At 40.2% G+C, this 22,133-nt stretch overlaps 1 protein-coding gene across 7 annotated transcripts; it reads right to left on the bottom strand.

The window, feature by feature from the left end:
- Positions 1-17,617, bottom strand: nadka (NAD kinase a). 7 transcript variants are annotated; one of them, XM_005459857.3, is made up of 12 exons: positions 17,567-17,617; positions 15,944-16,120; positions 12,908-12,991; positions 5,050-5,179; positions 4,824-4,932; positions 4,635-4,720; positions 4,448-4,550; positions 4,132-4,274; positions 3,561-3,660; positions 3,106-3,263; positions 2,841-2,923; positions 1-2,395 (listed from the first exon to the last, which is right to left on the bottom strand). In XM_005459857.3, the coding sequence occupies exons 1-12, from the start codon at positions 17,599-17,601 to the stop codon at positions 2,248-2,250; spliced, it is 1,356 nt and encodes a 451-aa protein (XP_005459914.1). In that variant the 5' UTR covers positions 17,602-17,617; the 3' UTR covers positions 1-2,247. The 7 variants fall into 7 exon arrangements, with proteins under 7 accessions (XP_005459914.1, XP_013133107.1, XP_013133106.1 ...); XM_013277653.3 differs by lacking the exon at positions 17,567-17,617 and adding an exon at positions 17,545-17,563; XM_013277652.3 differs by lacking the exon at positions 17,567-17,617 and adding an exon at positions 17,407-17,560.
- Positions 17,618-22,133: the final 4,516 nt, after the last annotated feature.

Raw genomic sequence — 22,133 nt, 5'->3', positions numbered from 1 at the left:
TTTGAGAGTTGACAATGCTTCACAGAAGAGTCGTCAAAGCCTGGTTATCTTACTGAACTTCGCGCGTGTGTGTTTTTAAACTGAGATTAGACCAACATTTGAAATAATTCTGTCACTGTCCACGTCAGAAATGAGATTATTCACTTTGTCCTGGAATGCATTTATAGAGATCTTTAGCTCTGTTTGTACTTCTGTCCAATGACACCGTGTTAGAAATTCAGTTGGATGAGCAGAACTACTAAAAGCAGATTGGTCTTCATCGGTGAAACAGAATTTACATCCGAAAAACATTAAAAAAAAAAGAAAGTACTAAATAGATTTATTATCCATTAGTAATACATTATAAACTGTTAATAAACACGTGAACTTTACAAAATACATCTTATTCAAACATTACATTTATATACATACTCAAAAGCTCAAGGAATGATTAGCTTTTAGTGCTCGGGTGGTTTTTGTTTAGCGTTACAGATGAAAACTAATCATCTTTTCACCCTGACACAGTTTGTTGAGCCAATTCACAACATATATATATTAACATCAGGGCACTAAGCCCGAACAGACATGTAAGGCAGGCCACCTCGAAGTAATCACGAAAGGCAGCACAGGGGTAAACTGATAAGAACAGATCCAAAGTCTCACACCATTAAACCACCCACAGCCCACAGACATTGGTCTATAAAATATACTATGGCTTAAAGCACATTTTAAAAAGCAGACTTTAAAAATACAAAGTATGAAATATGAAGACTTCCAATCTGTGTTCTCTTAGCCTGGAATGGATACCGCCTCCTAGTGTTCACCCCGTGGTTGATAGTAGAGATATTACACAATGTAATAAATGACAAACGAGTGACAATCAAGTGCTGCGGACAGCGTAGACAAACAGTCACAATGTGGTAACAATGAGAATGCACAAAAACACAAATCTGTGCAAATGTGTGATTTAAAAAAAAAAAAAAAAAAGTGTGGTGTAAACCTTGAAAAATATTATTTCTCTATATGAATGATACCAGTGTTTAAGGCACAGTCTGTAATGTTATGTTGCTGTTGCTAGGTAGATGTACTTAAATCTGCTCCTCCAAGAGACGCAACTAAAAAAAAAAAAAAAAAAAAAAAACTCTAAAAACAACATTTGCCTTTCATTGATAGCATTACATCCATTTTTTTTTTTTTACCAGAGTCGAATCTTTCCTGGAAAGTGCAACTCTGCCGTCACCCCTACCGAGAGCGCTAGCTTTTACCCTGCCATCTGATTAAAAAGTGCTACGACACATCTGATAACCACCATCTGATAACCACCATCTGATAACCACAACTGACCTTTTAAAGTTTCAGTACAAGATCACTTCAAGTGTTGCGTTTCCTTTTCCTTACTAGTCAAAACACTTTGTTAACAAGCTGAAGTTTTAACTTCAAGTAAGGAGAGGTTTTCACAGCATTCAGATCCTGGAGTAATAGTGGAACCAAACTCCATTCAAAAATCCATCATTTTAAAAATCTTACATACCGAACGTCCAGTGGGAACATTTGGGAGATTGTATTAATGCTTCATAGTTCATAAAGAAAAAAATATATTGATTTGGTTTAATTTTCTTCAACTAATGCTTGTAAAAAACGTTCAGTTTTTTAATTTATTAAAGTCATATTTTGAATCTTACGGGCATGTTGCAGCGTCCACATTTCAGCCAATTGCAGTCTTTACAGGAGTTTAGCTTTTTACTGTCGTGAAGGAAATGTTTACCAAAAACACACTTACTATAAAAAAAAAAGAATGACGAAACAATATTTTAGAAAGCAGGACTTAGTATAAGCAATTTTTTTGTTTGTTTTTTTAATTAAAGATACCTTGTATACTTGTCCTTATTTCCTATCATATATGCACAGTGGTACACTGGTAGAGCTCAGGCTTCAAACTGCTCTAAATGCTCGGTCCCAGATCATTTTATTCCTTCTAGTCTTCGGTATTTATGATGTCAGTGAGAACAGAGAATCCCTAACCTTCTGTTTACAAAGCACAGCCAATCAAAAGAAAGCTGTGTTTGTGAGGGGGTGGGGGAACTAAAACTTGCTGTGAAGGTGGATGAAATGAGGGGCTGTAGCAACCTCATTTTACTGAAAACTATTATAACAGATTTTTTTGAGACCTTCTATCCATAAAAGATGAAAAAAAAAAAAGAAAAAAAAAAATGGCACAGAGAACGGTCAAGCTAAAACCAAGACTTTGAGGAGACCTCGGAAAAGGCCTCAGAATTCCTCATCCTCTGAGCTGAGGTAGTTCTGCTTCTTCCTCACGTTCCAGTGCAAGCACTCGGCCAGGCTCTCGAACCAGTCATTAACCGGGTCCCGGAAGCAGATCGATGGAACGGGGAAGCAGGAAGTGGTGATGGTAATACTGGAACAAGAATTTAAATGAAAAAAATAAATAAAAGGAGTTTTACTTCTTAAGGGCTGAACAAGGAAAGACCCTTTTCATTGTTTGTAGTCTTAACAAAAGAGGTGTTGTCTTCAAACTTCCTTATAAAGAAACAGCAGGCATTTACTGAGGAATCCTGGCAGCTCGCTTCCAATAACCAGAAAGCTGATTATGTTTTTGCTGAGTTACATAAAGGAAGAAGCTGGATCGGACTCAGGAGACACTCATGGACTCAAGCCCATTAAAGCAGGTTGATAAGGTTACATAACAAAGCCTTTAAGTGTTGAGGCAGCTGCAGGGGCGTTACACTTATCAAGTTCTCAGTCCGTGGGGTTCGTTTAGCTTAATTCAGTTTCACCTTTTCTGTCTGTGTGTGTGTGGGGGGGGGGGGGGGGGGCATTATGGCCTCGGCATGCAGACTAACCTGTCCCCGTGGCAGATCTCTTGTCTCTTTCGTCCATCAAACGACACCCATGCTGTGTTTCTGGCATCACGTGAGAGCATTATCTGAGAGACAACGCAGAACAAATGCAGACGTCAAAGAAAGAACATGCTTCATCTTTTGTGTGCGTGACGTTACTGCTCAGATTCAAATGAGATCTACTTGTACAAGCCTGTGTCTTGTTAAAACAAATAAATAACAGCAAATGCACGTGATGAATGAGCTTTTTTGGCAAGCACGCAAATACCTTGAGCTCAACTCCGGCCGGCACCACGATGGGTCTGAAGGAGAGAGAGTGCGGGCAGATGGGGGTGATCATGATGGCCGGGACGTTGGGATGGATCATGGAAGCTCCTGCTGCTACTGCGTATGCTGTGCTGCCTGTAGGTGTGGAGACTATCACACCTGAGTGGACAGAGATGCAAAAGCACATTTTCACTGAAGCTCAGGTACTTAACAGGATATCCAAGAGTCACTGCAAAGGTTTGGCTACTTTTTTTATTTTAGGCAGAAAAATGTCTAGAAGCTTCTGCACAAAGTACAAGTATTACTAAGAGGTGACGGTAAGTCAGAGATGCAGGCTGAACTTTGCCCTTCTTTACACTCTTTTGATGGCTCAGTGCATTAATCACCACATAGTGAAGCAAAACTGTTGTTAGCCTTATCAGCATGCAGCACTGATCTGATTTCAGTGCCACTCACCATCTCCCTGCACTGTAGTAATGAGGTGTCCATCCAGGAACAGGTCTACGTTGGAGAGATAGGAGGAGGGTCCTCGGTCCACCACCACCTCATTCAGTACCTGCAGATTTGTGAGAGGGAGAAAAAAACAATTCACATGTCAAATGATTTTCAATTTGCCACAACCCCCATGTCTGCTGATATGATGTCACCCACTCGCACCACATTGTTGGATTTGTGCCAGTATAAATATTTGTCAGAAGCCATTAACCTCATACGTGCGGTCAGAGCTACATTTCACAAATGACTCAGTTTGCTCCTGCTGCTCTTTAAACAGCAGGTTAACAGCCTGCAGGCACCTTCTTTGAAGACGGCCGAGTCAGGACGAGCAAACTGCATTAGCGAGCCGTTTTGACCCATTTTTAGCGCAGGCTGCGGCTGCGAGGGGCGCTGCACCCTGCAGTTATGTGACAAAAACTTTTATCGGACAACCAGAAGCTCTAACCTACAGAGGGACAATCGTCTGTGAATCTGCATTCTGCTGCAGGAACAGTTTGGGTGTCTATGTCCGAATGCGAGGTGGACACATTACCTGATACTGCATGGCTTTGCGGCTACTTTCGATGTCCCCGTTGGTCAAAATGATCCCCTTCTCGTCCACCCTGGCCTTCTTCTCCCAGTTCTCTTTGAGCACCCGCACTTTCAAGCGACTTCTTAAGACAATGGCAGTGTTACCTGCAATCAGTACAAATGCATTAAGCTTCCTTTAAGGAAAATAACACACACACACACACACACACACACACACACACACACACACACAAGTTATGCAAACAAAACTGAAAGATTTGTACAAGTAGGTCATACAAACATGGAGGCTGAAAGACTGGTTAGAAAACATTCATTACCTTCAATAATTTGGTTGACCTGAGACTGGTACATGTCAAATTTGAAAGGGGTCAGAAAGCCCAGGGAACCCAGGTGGAAGGCCATGACTGGTGGAACGCTCTCCTACGGGGGGAGGGAGGAGACGGTTATGTTTACAGCAGCAAAAGCAAAAACGCTCAGTGGCGGCACGGGCGACCGACTGAATACCTGGAAGAGCGAAGATGCGTACAGCAAAGTTCCATCTCCACCGAGACAGATGATAAAGTCTACACGGTTGGAGATGTCGTCGAGATCTAGGAGATTAAAGACAACTTATTTAAATCTTATTAAAAAAAATAAAAAATAAAAATAATATACACTTCATGTAACCGGATCAGGGATGACAGGTGTCCGTACCTTCTCTGAAAGTGCAGAATTTCTTTGTAACAGCCGCAAAGTTTTCATCGCCTGAAATGGCTGGGTCCTCCAGGACTTTCTTTTCCACGTAAACAATCATGTTTTTCCCCTAAACGACACACGACAATCGAGAGCCGGTTATTTTTACTAGACATGCGGCATAACATTAACACTCAGCAGTTTCCCACCAACAAACACTGCCCCCCGCCCTTCGGTTTGTGGTTACCTCAGTGAGGAACATGCAGAGCTCTTTGAAAGGCTGTAGCAGACTGGCATCTCGGATCTTCTTGATGACAAGGACACTTTTTGGTGGTTTGTTCCACGTCAGCCTCTGGCTGGCGGGATCCTGAATGTGCCTGAACAAAGAAACAGGTCAGAACAAAGACATCGTCACTCAGTGCAAAACGGCATCAAGCTGCATCACCGGCTTACGTAAAGGGCCTGGGACGTGAGCCCCGAGATCTTAGTCAACACATCTTATATCAGCTAACTGAAAATTCCTCTTGTTCATCACCACTAAGGCTGCTCAGAACCTATCCAATTAGACACGTCGGCTTACTGACTAGCTCTGCTGCCACACACTTGTGAATCTGTCTGCAGGGTTCTGACTCAACCGCATGATCATCTCGGTTATTAAAATCCTTACAAAACTGCAAAACATGCAAGAAAAAAACCCCAAAACAAACAAACATCTGATTAAAAGTTAAAGTAGAAACTAACGGGATGCATGAAAATCAGAAACTCTCACAGGTTAAAAAGAGATAAGTCTGCTGACTTGATTTAGTTACAGCTCTGCCATACATATTAGGAACTTAATGACTCTACAATCAGCTGATTCTAGTTCCTACAAGCAGTTCCTATGCAAGAAGCTGGTTTTACAGCCCTGGAAATATATGCAATTACAGTTACAGGAGTGAGAAGTTAGAGATTATTCAGGTTCAGTCACCAGTAGCATAACTGCACAGTCAAACATACTTGTTCTTTTACACTTTCATATAAAAGCTTTTTAAAATCCTTTCTTATTGATTTTAATCAAACCGCATCTACACATTTCAGTAAACCCTTTAATAAACATTTGGATCAAACCACTGAAGCTGCTTAAAATGCATGACACAACAGGAGTATTATGCACCGACCGAGCATTAGCTTTGAAACAAAATGAACATTAATTAGCTTAGCATTAGTATGACTTTTTGTGGGGTGCTGAGCCTCGTTACAGTCAGGTGGCTAAATTACTGAGAGCAATAGATTTTCACAGATCAACTTCTCCCTTATCTGTTATCAATAAAACTTCAACATTTCAATTTCAGCTGTGGTACGAGCGTAGACCTCAGGAATGAAATAAAATCATGCGGCTATCCTGGTGCAAAAACGTCCAAAACTACTGATGACAAAACTTCAGTGCATTCATGGACACATTTGGACAAGTAAACACATGCAAAAATCAATCATTAGTAAGTAATGCATTAACCTACACGAGTATTTCTGTGAAATCAGCACTGAATGTGTGGGTGACCACAGGAATCAGACAAAGTACCAGATCATATCTGTGGTGCTGAAGTTGTTCCATCAGCCTGTAACGGTTCTTCCCTCCGTGAGTGACCTTACATCTCCACATACAGTTCACAGCTTTCTGTCAACAGCAACAGCACATAGCCTGCTATTTTTTTTCGAATGCTAAAAATTTGGAAGTTGCAGCAACAACCACGTCGACCCGCTTTTTCCACTTCTTCTGAATTAATGTCACAGGAATCAACGCAATAGATTGACTCAACATCCTTGAAGCTTTAATCCTCACGCGAGGACATATTACATGCTTTGAAATCAGCCGCCACACTGTTAAAGCAACACACTCCTACTAACCCCGTATGATAAAGCAGTCACCAGTGATTTAAAAAAAACAAAAAAACAAAACAAAACAAAAAAAAAAACCCCACAGCAAACACCTACGCAACTCCCACCATAACATAAGAAAAAGCTGTGACACATTCAGTTCCCCTTTCTTTAAAAAAACCCAGAAAAATGATGTAAAGACAAAATACCCCCAAAGTCAAAATTAGAACATTCATAGATTACTTACAAAGGCTGTGATGGCTGGTACATTTTTAAAACAAGAGGACTAGTTAAACGTAGTAAAACATTTCGAATGATTTGGCACACACACACACACACACACACACACACACGTGTGTCCAAACATCTAAAACTGAGCAGTGCAGGCCTGCTTTCAAACACAATCACATGAGACAAAAGCAAAACTTCATTAGCATTTGAAGCAGCGACAAGCTGTGATCCATTCATGGACAGTTTCTCCTCTGACCACCTCAAAGCATGCTCAGCCTGACCTTCCCCTTTCAATCATTAAGCCCCGCACATATAAACAACAACTTTTAAATGTTTATTTTTGTTACAGAGCTGGAAAAAAGTTGAATTCTCTGTCTAAACTTAAGAAGCCGTTTAATATTAGCTACCCTGCAGGTCACTGCAGTCCAACTCTCTGAACATCCGTCTGGCAGCGGTGGCATGCCAGTTAATATTTCACCTACTGAACATGTTGTCTCTGTTGAGAAAGACACAGAAGATGCTAGAAAGCCCTCTCACCATTTCCAGACTCTGTTCTCGCTGTGACTCGCGGGAGCGTCCTGCAGTACACACTGGTTGAACTTCATAACTGTACACATGTAACGGAGATGCTGCTTCAGGATGACTCAGCTGGAGAACGGGGCTCTGTCGTCGTTGCCCGTTCTGACAAAACAGTTCATTCTGCTTCTAACTACTTCCTTGAAAGCTGCACATCATAGCAGCTGAAACAGTTTGCTTCCCCAAGTCCAGTCGCGGGTCAGCCACCGGCAGTCTGAGAGGCTGAGTGAGGCTGAAAGTGTCCATGCGCTGAGGTCCGGCCCTGAGAACAACTAACAACAACAAGCAGCAATGCCACCCCTGCTGATGGATCCTCTGTGGCTATATTTGGCCCAGCGAGGACTTAACACTAAACCTTCCTGTTGCATTCTGCTGCTGAATCAGACCTCTCACTCATCTTAAAGTTGACTTCATCTCAGACTCCACCCCCTCTGCGGTACTGAACCCGCCCATTTCTGGGAAGGACCTTCCTTGCCAGACAGGTGCGATTATCTCAAATACTGAAAAGACACTGGTAGAACTCAGAGGTCATAGACCTGGTACAATGCAATGAAAGACCTCTTAGACCAATGGGCAAGACAGATGACTAATGTGATCTGTCAGCTTTAGAAAGGAAACAATCAAACACATCAACAGAGCTTTTGTTAGGAAATTATGCAATTCTGGGTTATGGTAATACACCAGGATCTATTCGAGCTTCCTCATGCTCTACAGTAAGCAGAGAGAGAGACTTAAACAATATGGGCTTTATTCAGAGTACAGACATTGTACCATAAAAATCAAATTTCACACATGATATAATGGGACCCTGCAGTGTGACTGTAACAGGAAACACAAATAACTCACAAAACCAACAAGTAGTAGTCTTCAGACATTAGCTGGTCTTAGTCTCCCCGCTGGTATTTTCACATCAGTGTGCATTTATATAATGAGAAAAGCCTCGAACTAAGTCAAAGTTTATGAATAGTACCTGCTGTAAATTATTTTTTGGGCGTCCTTTAGAAAGATTTTAGTGGAAGTTTGAAGATGATCACTAACATTACAGTACATTTCTAAAAAACAATAACTCTTCTTATTTTCTGCACGTTTGGTTTGGCCCATTTTTGCACCAGGTGCCCTTCCTGACAACCCTAAATGGATTTGAGTCTCCTCCCACATTCACAAACGTGTAAATCACTACACCTCTCCCCTACTATGCTAGTAATGCACACTCTGTATGAGAAGCATGGACTTCTTATCTTTGCTTGCGTGAACTGATCACGCTTGGTGCATCTCGTTGGGCTTTAATTCAAAATAATATAATAAACATATTGTCACTACCATTCGGCCACTTTGGATAATTAAGAAGTTTTGATCACAAGGAATTAAACGTACTTGTAGATTTAATAAAAGGCCAGGCTTAATTTGGTTCAATTAAATCCCTACTTAGTGGAAAAACTCAACATAAGTTCTGATTATATTTTAGCACACGTAGGCATGACATAAGCACTCTGTGTGCATTCAGCAGTAGTTCGGATTTGACTACAGTTGCCTCAGCTCTCGTCTTTCAAGTGGAAGTCAAAGCAACGAGGCACAACACAAAACAAGGGAGTGACATGGCTGGTCTTCAGAACAATGCACTGTAAAGTTTTGAGGGTGTGTTTAGGGTGTCGGGTATCAATGTGGCCACAGAGAGCGATCTAAGAGGCGAGTTTCCAGTTAGGAAGGTCTAAACTGGTGCTACTTAACCTTTGTCTTTAATCACATTTCCTTCTTCCTACTGCCCTAAAGCATAACACCTACTGGTCACAGCAGCTGAGGGTCCACAGTAGGTGCAAACATTACACTTGTAAACACTGAATATGTGGAACTAGGTTATCCTGAAAAGAACCACAGTGCAGCCTTTGGAATAAAGATAGTCTGGTTTTGCTACTTTTAACCTGTCGAGCAGCTTTAAGGGAGTTAATCTGCCTGAACAAACGCAGACACTTATGTGACTGATCGAGTCAAGAGCTCAACAGTTTGAACGTCAAGACTCTTTCATAACTGCAGCACGATGAGTTATCTAGGGTACAATCAAATAAGGTGGCTCGTGTATATGACAGTGATGCCACAGTGACTGTAAGAAACAAGTAGTGCTGACATCTTGGACAGCATTATCAAAATATGTTGGATTGCAATCTTTTATGCAGACAAACTACTGGATTCCTGTACATGAAAGATGAAAAGGTGATTCCTTTATTAATCTGCTCTTAGAGTCCGGCTGGTAAAATCTTCAGATTGTGGATTGCAAATTTGTGAGAATCCGAGATTTGAGGAAACTTTTGCTTTTAAAAAAAAAAAAAAAAAAAAAAAAAATATGTATAAAGAAAAACCTGACCAAGACACTGACTGCAGAAAAGCTGGACGTAACCACGGCAACGTCACCCAATCTGAAGCCTTGACTTGATCGGTTCTGGCGCATTCATCTTTGATTGCAAAAAACAGGATGCGACAGGAATGACCACGAAGCTCCTACGTGTATTGGCTAATGGCTTGTGACTGATCACCTTTTGGCCAGTGAGTGTGTAGATAACGCCCTATTTTGAAACATAATGACAACGATTTACAACAAACAGACTTCTTCTCCTTTTTCTTTTTAATTGAGTGGGATGTTAAACAAGTGACCGAGCCCATAAACTGATTAGGAAAGCGTTATAAAGGTCAAGTCAGAAATCAGTTTTCCCATAGACGTCTATAGGACCACAAAGCTTTTTGCAGCCACAGCTCGGACCCTTTTTTGGCCTTCAGGCAGAATGCAGGTTTAAGACACTTTTGTGTTTTATATGGTTTATGCTTGCGTCCATTAACCAAGCATTACCACAGTAACATAAGAAGAAAAAAAAAAAAAAAAAAGAAAAAAAAGACACATACAAAAAAAGCATGCTGTTGCAAGTTGTGTTACCAAATAGTCGATTAAAATAAATTAATGTTTATGGAGACTCAAAAAAAACAAAAAAAAAAACAAAAAAAAAAAAAACACCACCACAGACAAACAGAAACAGCCTAAACCTAATGAAAGAGTCACATAGCTGAGCAATTAGAAAGTTCAGCAATGTGAAAGTGACCCATAGCTCTTTTCTTATTCTAGGTATTGTGCTCAACACACAGGACACAAAGTACAGTGAGGCTGTTTGCAGCCACATGAGAAGAACTGAACAGAAATCATTGCTGATATGCTAAATCTAAGGGATCAATAAACAGTTGTAAAAGTCATTATTCGAACCTTCACGTTCCCTTCTTTCTATTTAACAACGCAACACAGCGTTCTTTGATGCTACATGTTGTGTTTAAAGGTAGATGCGCAGCAGGACACTCACTTATCATCCAGACACGGCAACCCAGAAATTTATGAGGACAATCAAACACTCTTAAGTAGTCAAGGCACATGACCTTAAACCTCCAGTCAAGCATGGACTGATCTGAGACCAAGCAAAAAAAAAAAAAAAAAAAAAGTCTCAAACCTGCAGCTAGTTTGTACTTTTTTTCTAAAAAAAAAAAAAAAAGCATTTCACAGCACACTAAACCTAACGTGCCTCTGACAGATTTGTCAGACAGATCCAAAAAAAGGAAAGCAGATGTGCTGATGTGATCCAACGTGATGTGCGATTATCACAAAGCACTCAACAGACTCATAAACACTAATAACCAAGCCCTATTGCGAATGAAATCACTGATGACAAATTAATAAACGCCAACACAACAATGAAGAATGATGTTAGTGTAACGATAAAGCTCATTTTGGTTTCAAGGTTCCACTTTCAGCACTGAAACCGGCTGATAAAGACATGAAGTACCACACGATGTGCAACACGCTGCGTTTACACTTGGGAGTTACAAAAGAGGAAATTTGCACATTTATGTGGAAGACTTGTTCTCATAAAATGATTTTAAAGACGTCCATGATAATGACTTTTAAAATGTGTTAACTTGTTTAATAGGAAAATTGCACTAGAGTTCAGAAACAATGGAGTATGTCAGTCATGACGCCTACAGATGCTTAAGAGTACGGCTTGCATTTTTTCTAGACTTGTTTCCTCATACTGGCACGTCCTGCACAATGTGGACAGCTGATCAAGTCACTGATTAGTTAGTATGCACATGGTCTTCAATCTTGTGCAGAACATTCAGCAAATCATTGTTAAAGGCGTTGGCTAAAAAAACATATTCGGCACGTTGGAGTTTGTGCCACATGTGCACGTGTTAAACTACATGAACTCTGAGGTATTTACCTGCTTTTGAAGATCAGCATAAAAACAGCCTCAGAGCATCAAACTCAGCTCAGGCTTCATTCTAGATTTAAAGCAAAACCTGACTCTAAACATGCAAATCTAAAGCGACTGTGTATTGTATTTTTACTCAGTTGTATATAGCATTTGTATTCTATTTTTATCTTATTGTATATTTTATTCTACTGTATATAGTATTTTATTCTATTCTGTACAGTTGTGTACTGTATTTATTCTTATTTTATTCTAATTTTTGCTTCATAACTTTTGCACTGTCCACTTCCTGCTGTGACAAAACAAATTTCCCACGTGTGGGACTAATAAAGGTTATCTTATCTTATCTTATTAGCGGTCAGCTGTACTGGCCATGCTTTGCTTGTGTTAAATGTGTCGTAAAGGATTAAAAACAGTTCCACTCTTTCATTTATTTTATTTTATTTTTTAACTGAACAGAACAGCATTTGACAACCAATTGTTTTTTTAAGTGTAGACTAGCTCTGAATGGGTCATTAACAAAAAAAACAAAAAACAAAAGAAAAGAGATCCAACAATAACTGAAATGAGTGTGTACTTTATGACACTATTGTGTTGCTTTTATTACCAATACTGGGCCACAGCACTTCCTTAGCGACAGTTATTTCAGATTATTTTTCTTTGTGCCTCTCCAAAAAAAGCCAGAAAAATGGACTCTGCTGCCAGCTTTAGCTAAGCCTTAAAACCATCCAGACAGCAGATCTGAGAGGACTTGCAAAAGTTTAGATGGCACAAGTCTCACCGTGATGCTAAAAAGCTCCTTTATAGCCTTTAACGCTAATTTGACTGCAGAATTTAGACCCATTGTGGTACGAAAACTACACAAAATTGCAAGACTGACATGCTAGATTAGCGTCAAAGTTAACTACAGAATTGCATAACTGAAGGTAAAAGAGCTGGTCCAAAAGTTGACCACTCATGTCCTTATTGGCTATTGCAAATAAGGACATTAGCAACACTGCTCTTTTCTCTGCTCCAAAACCCTTTACAGGCCCAACCGGATTTCAAAGCAATGACATGATGCTTTGTCGTACAGGTGGCTTTTGGTGATGCAAAGACCCATTAAAACTCACTACTGTTCAATGCACAATGACTCACACTGAAACTAAAGCCTAGAAAGGACGTCCAAAGATGGAAAACAAAAAAACTCCCTGTTTGACTTACATTACTGCATGTGGGTTCTGGAGCATGCATGCCTTGGGGCCGAATGTCGTCACAGGACTTGGTCCATGAAGTGATTGAGTCCTCCTAAAGGAGAGGATAAAAAAACATTCACATGTAAACACAGTAGTTGGGCAAGAACGCAAATGAAGACTCCAAGGCATTTTTAAACTGATCTCATCTTGTTCGAACTGCGCATAAGTTGACCCCACAACCTCTTCTACTGTCATCTGCTCGTTTACAGGAAACTGGAAGCTGAGCTCAAGACCGGAGAATGTCACGTACCCTTTGATTACGATGCTGGTCTCTAGAAATTCCCAAGTTACCAACTGTTTTTGTCAAAGTTTTCCCCAAATAAATTACACTTTTAATTTCAGTTTTCAAGACAAAAAAAGAAAAAAGAAAACAAAAAAGGGGAAGTGAAACAAAGGGTGTTCGAGACAAAACAGAAGCGGAAGTTCAGAATTTACACAATTCAGGCGATATTTGCTTATTTTGTGTCCCCTTAGCCTCGACACACCACTAGAGTCTCTATTTGTGTCACTGCGTCGATCTGGAAACCTTTCACTTGATAGGTGAAAGTGTAAACTTTGGCGCTACAGCCCAGTGCTTCAAATGTTCTTTGTTCAGATTTAGACTTTGTTGGGCGTCTATTTGTCATAGGTGCAGTGTTAACAGTGCATCAGTAAAATTAAGCCCAACAAGCTGTTTTTTAAGCCTTTCTTATCCACTTATTTACTCTGGAGCTCACAGAAATCTTCTTTCCGTGCAGTGGAAAAAAATGAAAATCTCAAGCACCTGTCTGTATTAGGCTTTGTTAACACAATGTGACTGGAGTGTGGGGTCAAAAGGTCAGTGGTGGCGTTCACTGACGGCGCAAACGCAGCCTTCATGCTGAATCACTCAGTCAACAAATCCTCTTAGCCGTCTCACTCTGCGAATGCACCATCTGCTGTTTACGCATGCTTAAAGCTGCACTGAACGATATTTTCATACAAACACGTAAAGAAATGAACACACAGCGCCAGAGACGCTGTTCACACTGACGGTTACCGCCAAGTCTGCAACTCTACGGAGTCTGCTGCTCTTGTTTCGCTCACTGCTTTGGTATTTGTCAGAGTCCAATGGGATGATGTGCAGAAAAGGCAAATGTTTTAAAGTGACAGCAGTTCGATCAATGATAAGCGGTCGTGAAGTTGTTTTAGGGTCATTTTTCCCCTCTAGCGGAGAAAAAAAAAAAAAAAAAAAAAAAAAAAAAAAAAGTAATGCAACTTTAAGACTTTTACATTTGCCAAATGGGCAAAGGAAAAAAGAGAAGAGAAAGCTGTGTCCACACTGGATTTGTGGTGATGTAGCAACCAGAGAGCATAAAAAGTAAATGGCATTTAGTGCCTTCAAGCAACTACGGGCAAAATGACTGCTCAGGTCAGTCTCAGGTGAGAGACTGAAGAGACTACCAATGAGACTTAAGTATATTGTTGATTGACATGTGACGATGCCAAACATAAGGCCAGGGGACAGAATTGGCTTTGGAAAATGCTTTACAGCTTTCCTACTGACAGAGACCTCCGTATGACCACTCATACCACACCAAACTAGTTAAGTGTTAGATAAGCAATTAAATGATAGAAAGGTTCTCTATTATAGAAATCTATTTTTAATAGTGGGTCCAAAAAAAATTCTGTGAATTAACCACAACTGAGATTGCTGCTAAAACTGTACTTGACCTCTGACTAAATGTTTAGTTAAAGGGCAGTTTCACTGGTCCAGCCCACTTGAGATCTAAATGAGCTGTATCTGGCCCACGATGTAAATGAGTTTGACATCCTAGCATCAGACGGTCACCTAGGTTACCAGAGCCTACAATGTCCCCAAGCAACCAGCTGTGTATGTAAGCTTTACTTCTGCATTACTTCTCAAGCAATCTCTGAATGTATCGATATTTCAGTCCAGCACTGAATCCCAATGCAGGTGGAGACAACTTTTTTAAAAATCACTCCAACAGAAGATATTGTATTGTGTTGAATTAGTAAAATAATACACAGATATCAAACTGCAGTCAGCTTATCCTAAGCTTAGGTCTTATTTGAAGCTTTTAACTAAATTCACATTAGTTACTTTTCAAAAGAGGTCAACTTCACTTTTTGCTTTTTACAACCCACAAATATCACTAAAATGAAACGTATCCTTTCCAAATTAGGATAAACTCCTCCTAAGTCTTAATGCTTCTGGGAGATTGTATTTCAACATCCCAGAAAAGTGTTCTCTCTAATGAGGTCTCCTTTGGAGAAGCACTTGTTACTGGTTAAGGACAACTATGTTTAAAACAAAACCCCTTGCAACATGAACAGTGAGCAAACCAAAGAGGTTTCAAACATCCTGTTTCCGTGAAGTCAGATACCCACACAAATCCATTTCACTAAAGTCTCAGCTGCTGCAACTGTGATTGTGTCTCAACATTTTCCATGCCGCTTACAATGTGGTAGTGCAGTAATGCAATCAGGTTAACTGATTGTATTACTGGACTATAGTCATGGCAACACGGACCATTTAAAAAACATCTGGATGTTTCAGGCTGAACACTTGGCATCGTTACATGCAGTGGGCCTCTTCATGGCTGTTTGTATCTGTGTGTGTGCGCGCGTGTGTTTGACAGACTTACTGCAAATTTAGTGAGTAATGAATTCTTGACCTTTATAGCAACGATCTGTATGAAAGTAAACTTACCAACTTAACAACAACATAAAGCGTACTGGAACCTAAAGCCAGCAAGCCCTGGTTTGTTTGCTTAAAGGTTAGTCTGCACCAGGGTAACGTGTCTGATAAGGAGGTTTTGACCAGTGAATCAGCAATTTTTCCCACACACGTGCACATATACACATACGCGCATGACCATAACCCTAAGGAAAGATAAAAATGAGGGGATGAAGTTATAAGTAACACTGTTTTTCTGACCTTGCACATTAAACATGGCTCATTACCACCTTTAAAATTAAAAAATAAATAAAATCAACTTCTATGCATGGACACGTGCTTTACCTGTACTCAAAGGAGGTGCTGGCTGAGGAGGTGCTCAAGCTGCGGACTTTTCTGCTTCTTCGAATCAGGTTGCGGGCAGGCACCTCCCCTCCATCACAGGTGGAGCAGCAGTATGGGGCCGATTCCACTCGCACGTCCTTTCCGCCCTCCATCTCACACAGCCAGGCTGGAGGTAAACTGACATGACACAGCAATCTGTGAGCGATCAGGTGTTACACTTTGCGTGACACCTGATCTATGATCTGTACAATATACAGGATCTAAACTGCGACAAAGGAATGGAAACCAAGTGACAATAAATGCTGGGAGATGACGCACAACTGTGTGAGGCTGGTCGAAGATGATTTTCAGAGCCTTTTGTTCAAGTTATTTTGAATGTGGGAAAATATAACAGTATGTGTGTGTCTCACAATCGGCTCAGAAGAAAAGAAATGTGCCAATTTATGTATTCATCCCCACTGACACCCAAAGAAATGATCACACAAAAGAGCTGCTGAAATAACAGTTAATCGCAGCCTTAACAGATACAGGGACTATAGCATAAGAACTTAAAAATAGACTATAGCCAGTAATATTTACCTAGTGAAAGAGCTGGCAAAGTTGCACACATAAATTATATTTTTTCGTCAATTGCTAAATGCCAAATTTTCAATTTGCGCCCTGCCCCCCTCAATCACACTCCTCCCATGAGGTGGATCAACAGCAATGAGTTTGTCCTGATCTGGTCACTGTTCATGAACTAAACTAGCAACCATTAATCAGCTCAGCTGGCAGAAACATTAACCCCGGCTCAGTGTATTGGCTGCATGCGCCAAACTTCATGTAATAAAACCAGCTTTTGTATTGATGATCCAAAAGAGGCAAAAACTTACAGAACATCATTCCACCCATTATATACATAAAGAAAACATGAGCGAGTCTACAGCTCGGCACACATAAAATCCACTGACTCGCTCAGATGTTTCTATTAATTTTATTATCTTTCTATCGATCTGACAGATTACATCTCCCAGTAACCGGCGTTCACCAAATTACATAACAGTTACTATGCACTCTTTTCTAAGTCGACATTAAATTGAAATAAAAGTTTTTGTCTAAACAGTAAAAACTTCCATTTATGTCAACATTATGCATCAACTAAATTATACTGGCTAAAGTTTTTTCCTTACCGTCAGCCAGCTAGAGAAAAAGATGCAACCTAGCTTACACGGGTTAATATTTATCTTGCGCCTAACAGCCTAGCCTTTGCTCGCTTTGTGATTTATCACTTTTCTAATGGTCTAACTGTCCCGTGTGATCTACAACAGCACCTCCACCGACTTGCCTAACTGTATAAGCGGATGAATGGTGGCGACCACAGATGGAGAAATATTCCCGGTTAGGCAACTAAGCTAGTTCCCAAGCTAAGCTAGCAGTTAGCCGTCCCGATCACAGAGCGTCACATCATCCAGCTGCACGTGTACCTTTTTACTCACAACGTCACGGGAGACGACGCAAATCTGGCGCGCGGCAAAATCCCGCAGGATCAGAACTTCACCATTATTTTTCCCTTTGATAATAATATAGTTAGACCATCTCACTTCTCGGGAATCAACAATCACCTCACAACTTCCTCATACTGACCAGCCAATCACGGGCTTCCTCTGCGTCGACGTCATATTGGACTACCTCTCCAAACTGCAGCACCATAGGTTATATATACAGCATTCAAATTATATCACAGGAGGAAACTATTAAGTAATTACATTGTAGGTAAAAAATGATACGGCAAAGCTATAAAAATATAGCTGCTGCATGAATTAAGGGGTTATTTTGGATTAATGATTCTACTAAAGCCACCAGGCTTAATTTTCTATTACCCCTCATAATGATTAAACTACAAATAACCTTTATTCCGCTTTATTCTGTCTCTTTCCCTTAAACAGTACTGTACTGTGCGGTAAGAAAAAAAAATCCCTCATTTCTTTTAAATTTTCCTTACAAGGAAATAGACTCTCCTTGTCATTTTCGAAAATGGTCTTTGGCAATAGTTCTAGTCTTTCAAGGTTTTTCTTTGAGGATTGCTCTTTGCGTTTTTTAGCTACTTAACATCCATATATGAGTCATTCAGCAATTTAAAAAAGCCACCTTACTTGAGGGATGCATCAGTGTTGTGTCTACACATAACTGACAACTTACACAGGCACTTTCTTTCCAGCAGCCTGTCATACAAAAACACATCATCTTAGCTGAAACTATAAAAATGTTTCAAAGGTAGCCCAATTTGACAGGCATAAAATTGTATTTTTGCACCAAAAGGTGATCTCAATTAGCTATTTAACTGAAAAGTTAATGCACACCATGCTGAGATATGTTGTCTTTAAAAGAACTGAGGAAAGTGGACAAGTGGGAGCAGCGACTGGAAAAACAGCAAGGGCGGAGTTGAAGGCTAGGAGGCTGTCCACAGCCCATCTGTTATGTTGGACACTCATTGTTTGTTCAATAAAGTTTCTATGGAGAAAAAAAAGGGGGCTGTCCACAGCCGCTCACTTCCTGACTACCCGTCCGTCTAAGGACACTACCTTGTGACGTAGGTAGGTAGTGTCCTTATGAGCATCCTTCCCCTGAATTCGGACACAGCCAGCGTGTTCATCTCTTCTCTGGATAATCAGTTTGGCTTCAAACCAAAGCACGGCACTGACATGTGCATATATGCACTCAAGGAAATAGTCAGTTTGTATAGGGCTAAAAATTCATCTGTCCTCATGTGTTTCATTGATGCCTCTAAGGCTTTTGATCGAGTGAACCACAGAAAACTTTTTGATAAATTGAAGAGACGGGGAGTTCCTCAATACATCGTGAGGATTCTCTCTTACTGGTACGCTCATCAGAGCATGCAGGTTAAATGGGGAAGTAGTATTTCTGCCCCCTTTGGTGTCAGCAATGGTGTCAGACAGGGTGGGATTTTGTCTCCAATTTTATTTAATCTACATGTTGATGATTTGTCCATACAGCTGAGAGCCTGTAACACTGGGTGTATATTAGGTAAAACATTGATAAATCATCTTATGTATGCAGATGACCTGGTTGTTTTTAGTCCAAGCAGTGCTGGGTTACAGGATCTTCTTAATGTCTGTACTGAATATGGTGTGCAATATGACATAGAGTACAATGCTGCTAAAAGTGCTGTTTTGATATGTAGAACCAAGCAGGATAAACAGCTAAATTTCCCTTTGTTTAAACTGGCCCAAAAAACTCTTGAAGTTCATAGAAAGGTGAAATACCTTGGTCACTTTATTACTGAGCAAATGAATGATGATGATGACATTTACAGACAACGATGTAAGCTCTATGTGCAGGCAAATACTATTGCACGCATCCTCCCTTTGCCAAAGGGAAAGAAAACAGTGGGGGGGAAGTGGGTTTATTCTGTTAAGAGTGACATTGAGGGAAACGACAAATATAAGGCAAGGTTCATAGCCAAGGGTTACAGCCAACAGTTGGGGATAGATTATGGAGAGACATTCTCACCAACAGCCAACTTAACCAGCTTAAGAGTTTTGTTACAGAAAGCAGCGCAGGAGAACCTGTTACTCCATCAAATGGATGTGAAGACAGCGTATTTACACGCTCCCATTGATTATGAAATCTACATTGATCAGCCAGAAAGTTATGAAGAGGGAGAAGGGTTAGTGTGTAGATTACAAAAATCCTTGTATGGGTTAAAACAATCTGGTCGTAACTGGAATAGGATCTTGCATGAATACCTAACAGCGAACAGTTTCAGGCAAAACCCAGCAGACCACTGTGTTTATACCAAAGAGGCAAAACATGGCATGGTGATTATGATCATCTGGGTGGACGACCTGATAATTGCAGCTGGCAATGAAAAGGTAATGAAGGATGTGAAAGAAATGCTTTCAGTCAGATTTAAGATGAAAGACTTGGGCAGACTTAAGCATTATCTGGGTATTGATTTCACTCAGTCTGATGGATGTGTAACAATGTCACGAGAAACATATGTCAACAAGATACTGATGAGGTTTAACATGCAGAACTGTAAACCCAGAGAAACTCCCTGTGATCAGAAGTTGTGTTACACAGAAGGTGCTACTACGATGAGAGATGTGAGGATGTATAGAGAGGCTGTGGGCAGTCTTATATACCTCGCATCAGGTACCCGTCCTGACCTGAGTTTTGTGGTAAGCAAGTTATCACAACATTTCCATGAGCCTACAGAAGAACAGTGGGGAACTGTGAAACATGTGTTGAGATATCTAAAAGGGTCCAAAGATAAGAAGTTGTGTTTTAGGAGAAACACGGATGAAAATTTGGGTCTAGTAGCCTACAGTGATGCTGACTGGGCAGGTGACACCGCCGACAGGCGCAGCACTACTGGTTACTGTGTACGTCTAAGTAACAACAGTTCTTTAGTTTCATGGAAGACCAAGAAACAGCCCACTGTGGCGCTCTCTACCTGTGAAGCAGAGTATATGGCTCTGGCTTCCACAATGCAAGAGTGTATATATTTAGAACAGCTTTTGAAAGGTATAGATGACTACAGATACACTCAAACAATAGTGTACGAAGACAACCAGGGAACAATTGCCCTGGCTAAAAACCCTGTGAGCCGACAGAGATGCAAACATGTGGACATTAAATATCATTTTGAAAGGTCCATTGTAAATGAAGAGAAAATGTGTCTTATATTGCACCACTGAAGAAATGGTTGCAGATGTTATGACCAAACCTGTTTCTAAGCTAAAACTTGCTAAGTTTGCTGACGTTATGTTTGGTGCTTAAAAGGGAAAAAGAGAGACAAAAAGAAAAAGGAAGTGTGGTAGAGTGTACAACTGTTTATTGTTTATTGTACAACTTTTCTTTAGATTCCAGCAACCTGAGTACAAGACGGGGTGTTAAGATATTCATTGTGTGTACTCATGTTGTACAATATGTTTAACAGAGACAGTATTTTAGTTGTCACCACAAGGAGGCACTGTTCATTGTAAGGGCACGTATGCTGCGTCATCACGCCTCTAAGAAGTATACCACCAACAAAAATGGCACCCATGAGGAAAGTTTTGCTGCGTGTTCATGTGGAATAAAGTTCCCAAAATATTAAGGACATTTTTGCCTCAGTCGTCATTTTCCTTCGAGTTGATCGCTGTCGATGCTGCAATACTCAACATTGATTTTTAAAAATCAAAATACAAGGGAGCCCACATGATTCTTGGAGGGGATTATAATGATCCTCCAGACAATCTTATGGCTAGAGTACCAATAAGAACAGACTAAAGGAAGAAATAGATAATGCATACATTAACATGGCCAAAGGGGCTTTTATAAGGTCCAAAGCAAAATGGCTAGAACTAGGTGAAAGAAATTCTAGTTACTTTTTTGCTCTTGAGAAACGAAACCAAAGAAGAAACAGTATATCTGCTCTTAAGATTGATAATAACGTAACCACTAATCATTTAGGTATCTCAAAACATGTTGGTTCATTCTGCAATGATGTATACAAATCAAATTGTAATATCAATGATATTCATTCAGAAATTTTCAACAAATGAGCTGTCACAGATACAATTTTCAAGTACAAAGTTATTATGAAGTCTGTCACAACTTAACTTTCAAGGCTGTTTACAATCAAAAAAGTCTCAGTTTTGAGCGTAATCAGCTCTTAGTTATTCTGACCTCACCACAGCGCCATCTGTTCAACACGACGTCTGTGTGCAGACTCATGACGTCATGGCACAGGTATTAAAACACCTGTGACACCAGAGAGATGCTGGTTCATGACAGCCATAAATATGTTAAAAATGAAGATATTTCACTGTGTTCAGGTACCAGATTTAGTGCTATATGAGGCATTTTAATAGAAAAGGCTGCGAGACAGTGTTTGGATCTGCGTTTTTTCATGTTGTGTGCGAATATCAAAAGTGAGGCTCAGTGTTTGTTGTTAAACTTTAACCTTACCTATTCCCTGCAATAAAAATACACATTTGTTAAAAGGTTCTGTTTGTTATAACAGTAAGAATATGCTTACCTAGTTTTGCTATGTAAATCTGTAATTAATTTTACTTTTGGAAAAGGTTTGTAAAAGTGATTAGTTTGTTAACTTCTGGACCCTCCCAATAATTAAGGGAGTAAGAGCAGCCTGGAGGGGTGTGCTGGAAATGTTTTGTTTGCCAAATGTCAGTTGGGACGACGG

The sequence above is a fragment of the Oreochromis niloticus genome, linkage group LG20 (assembly GCF_001858045.2).
Source record: "Oreochromis niloticus isolate F11D_XX linkage group LG20, O_niloticus_UMD_NMBU, whole genome shotgun sequence".
In the NCBI taxonomy this organism is placed as follows: Eukaryota; Metazoa; Chordata; class Actinopteri; order Cichliformes; family Cichlidae; genus Oreochromis; species Oreochromis niloticus.
This window is presented reverse-complemented; position numbering and strand designations above follow the sequence as displayed.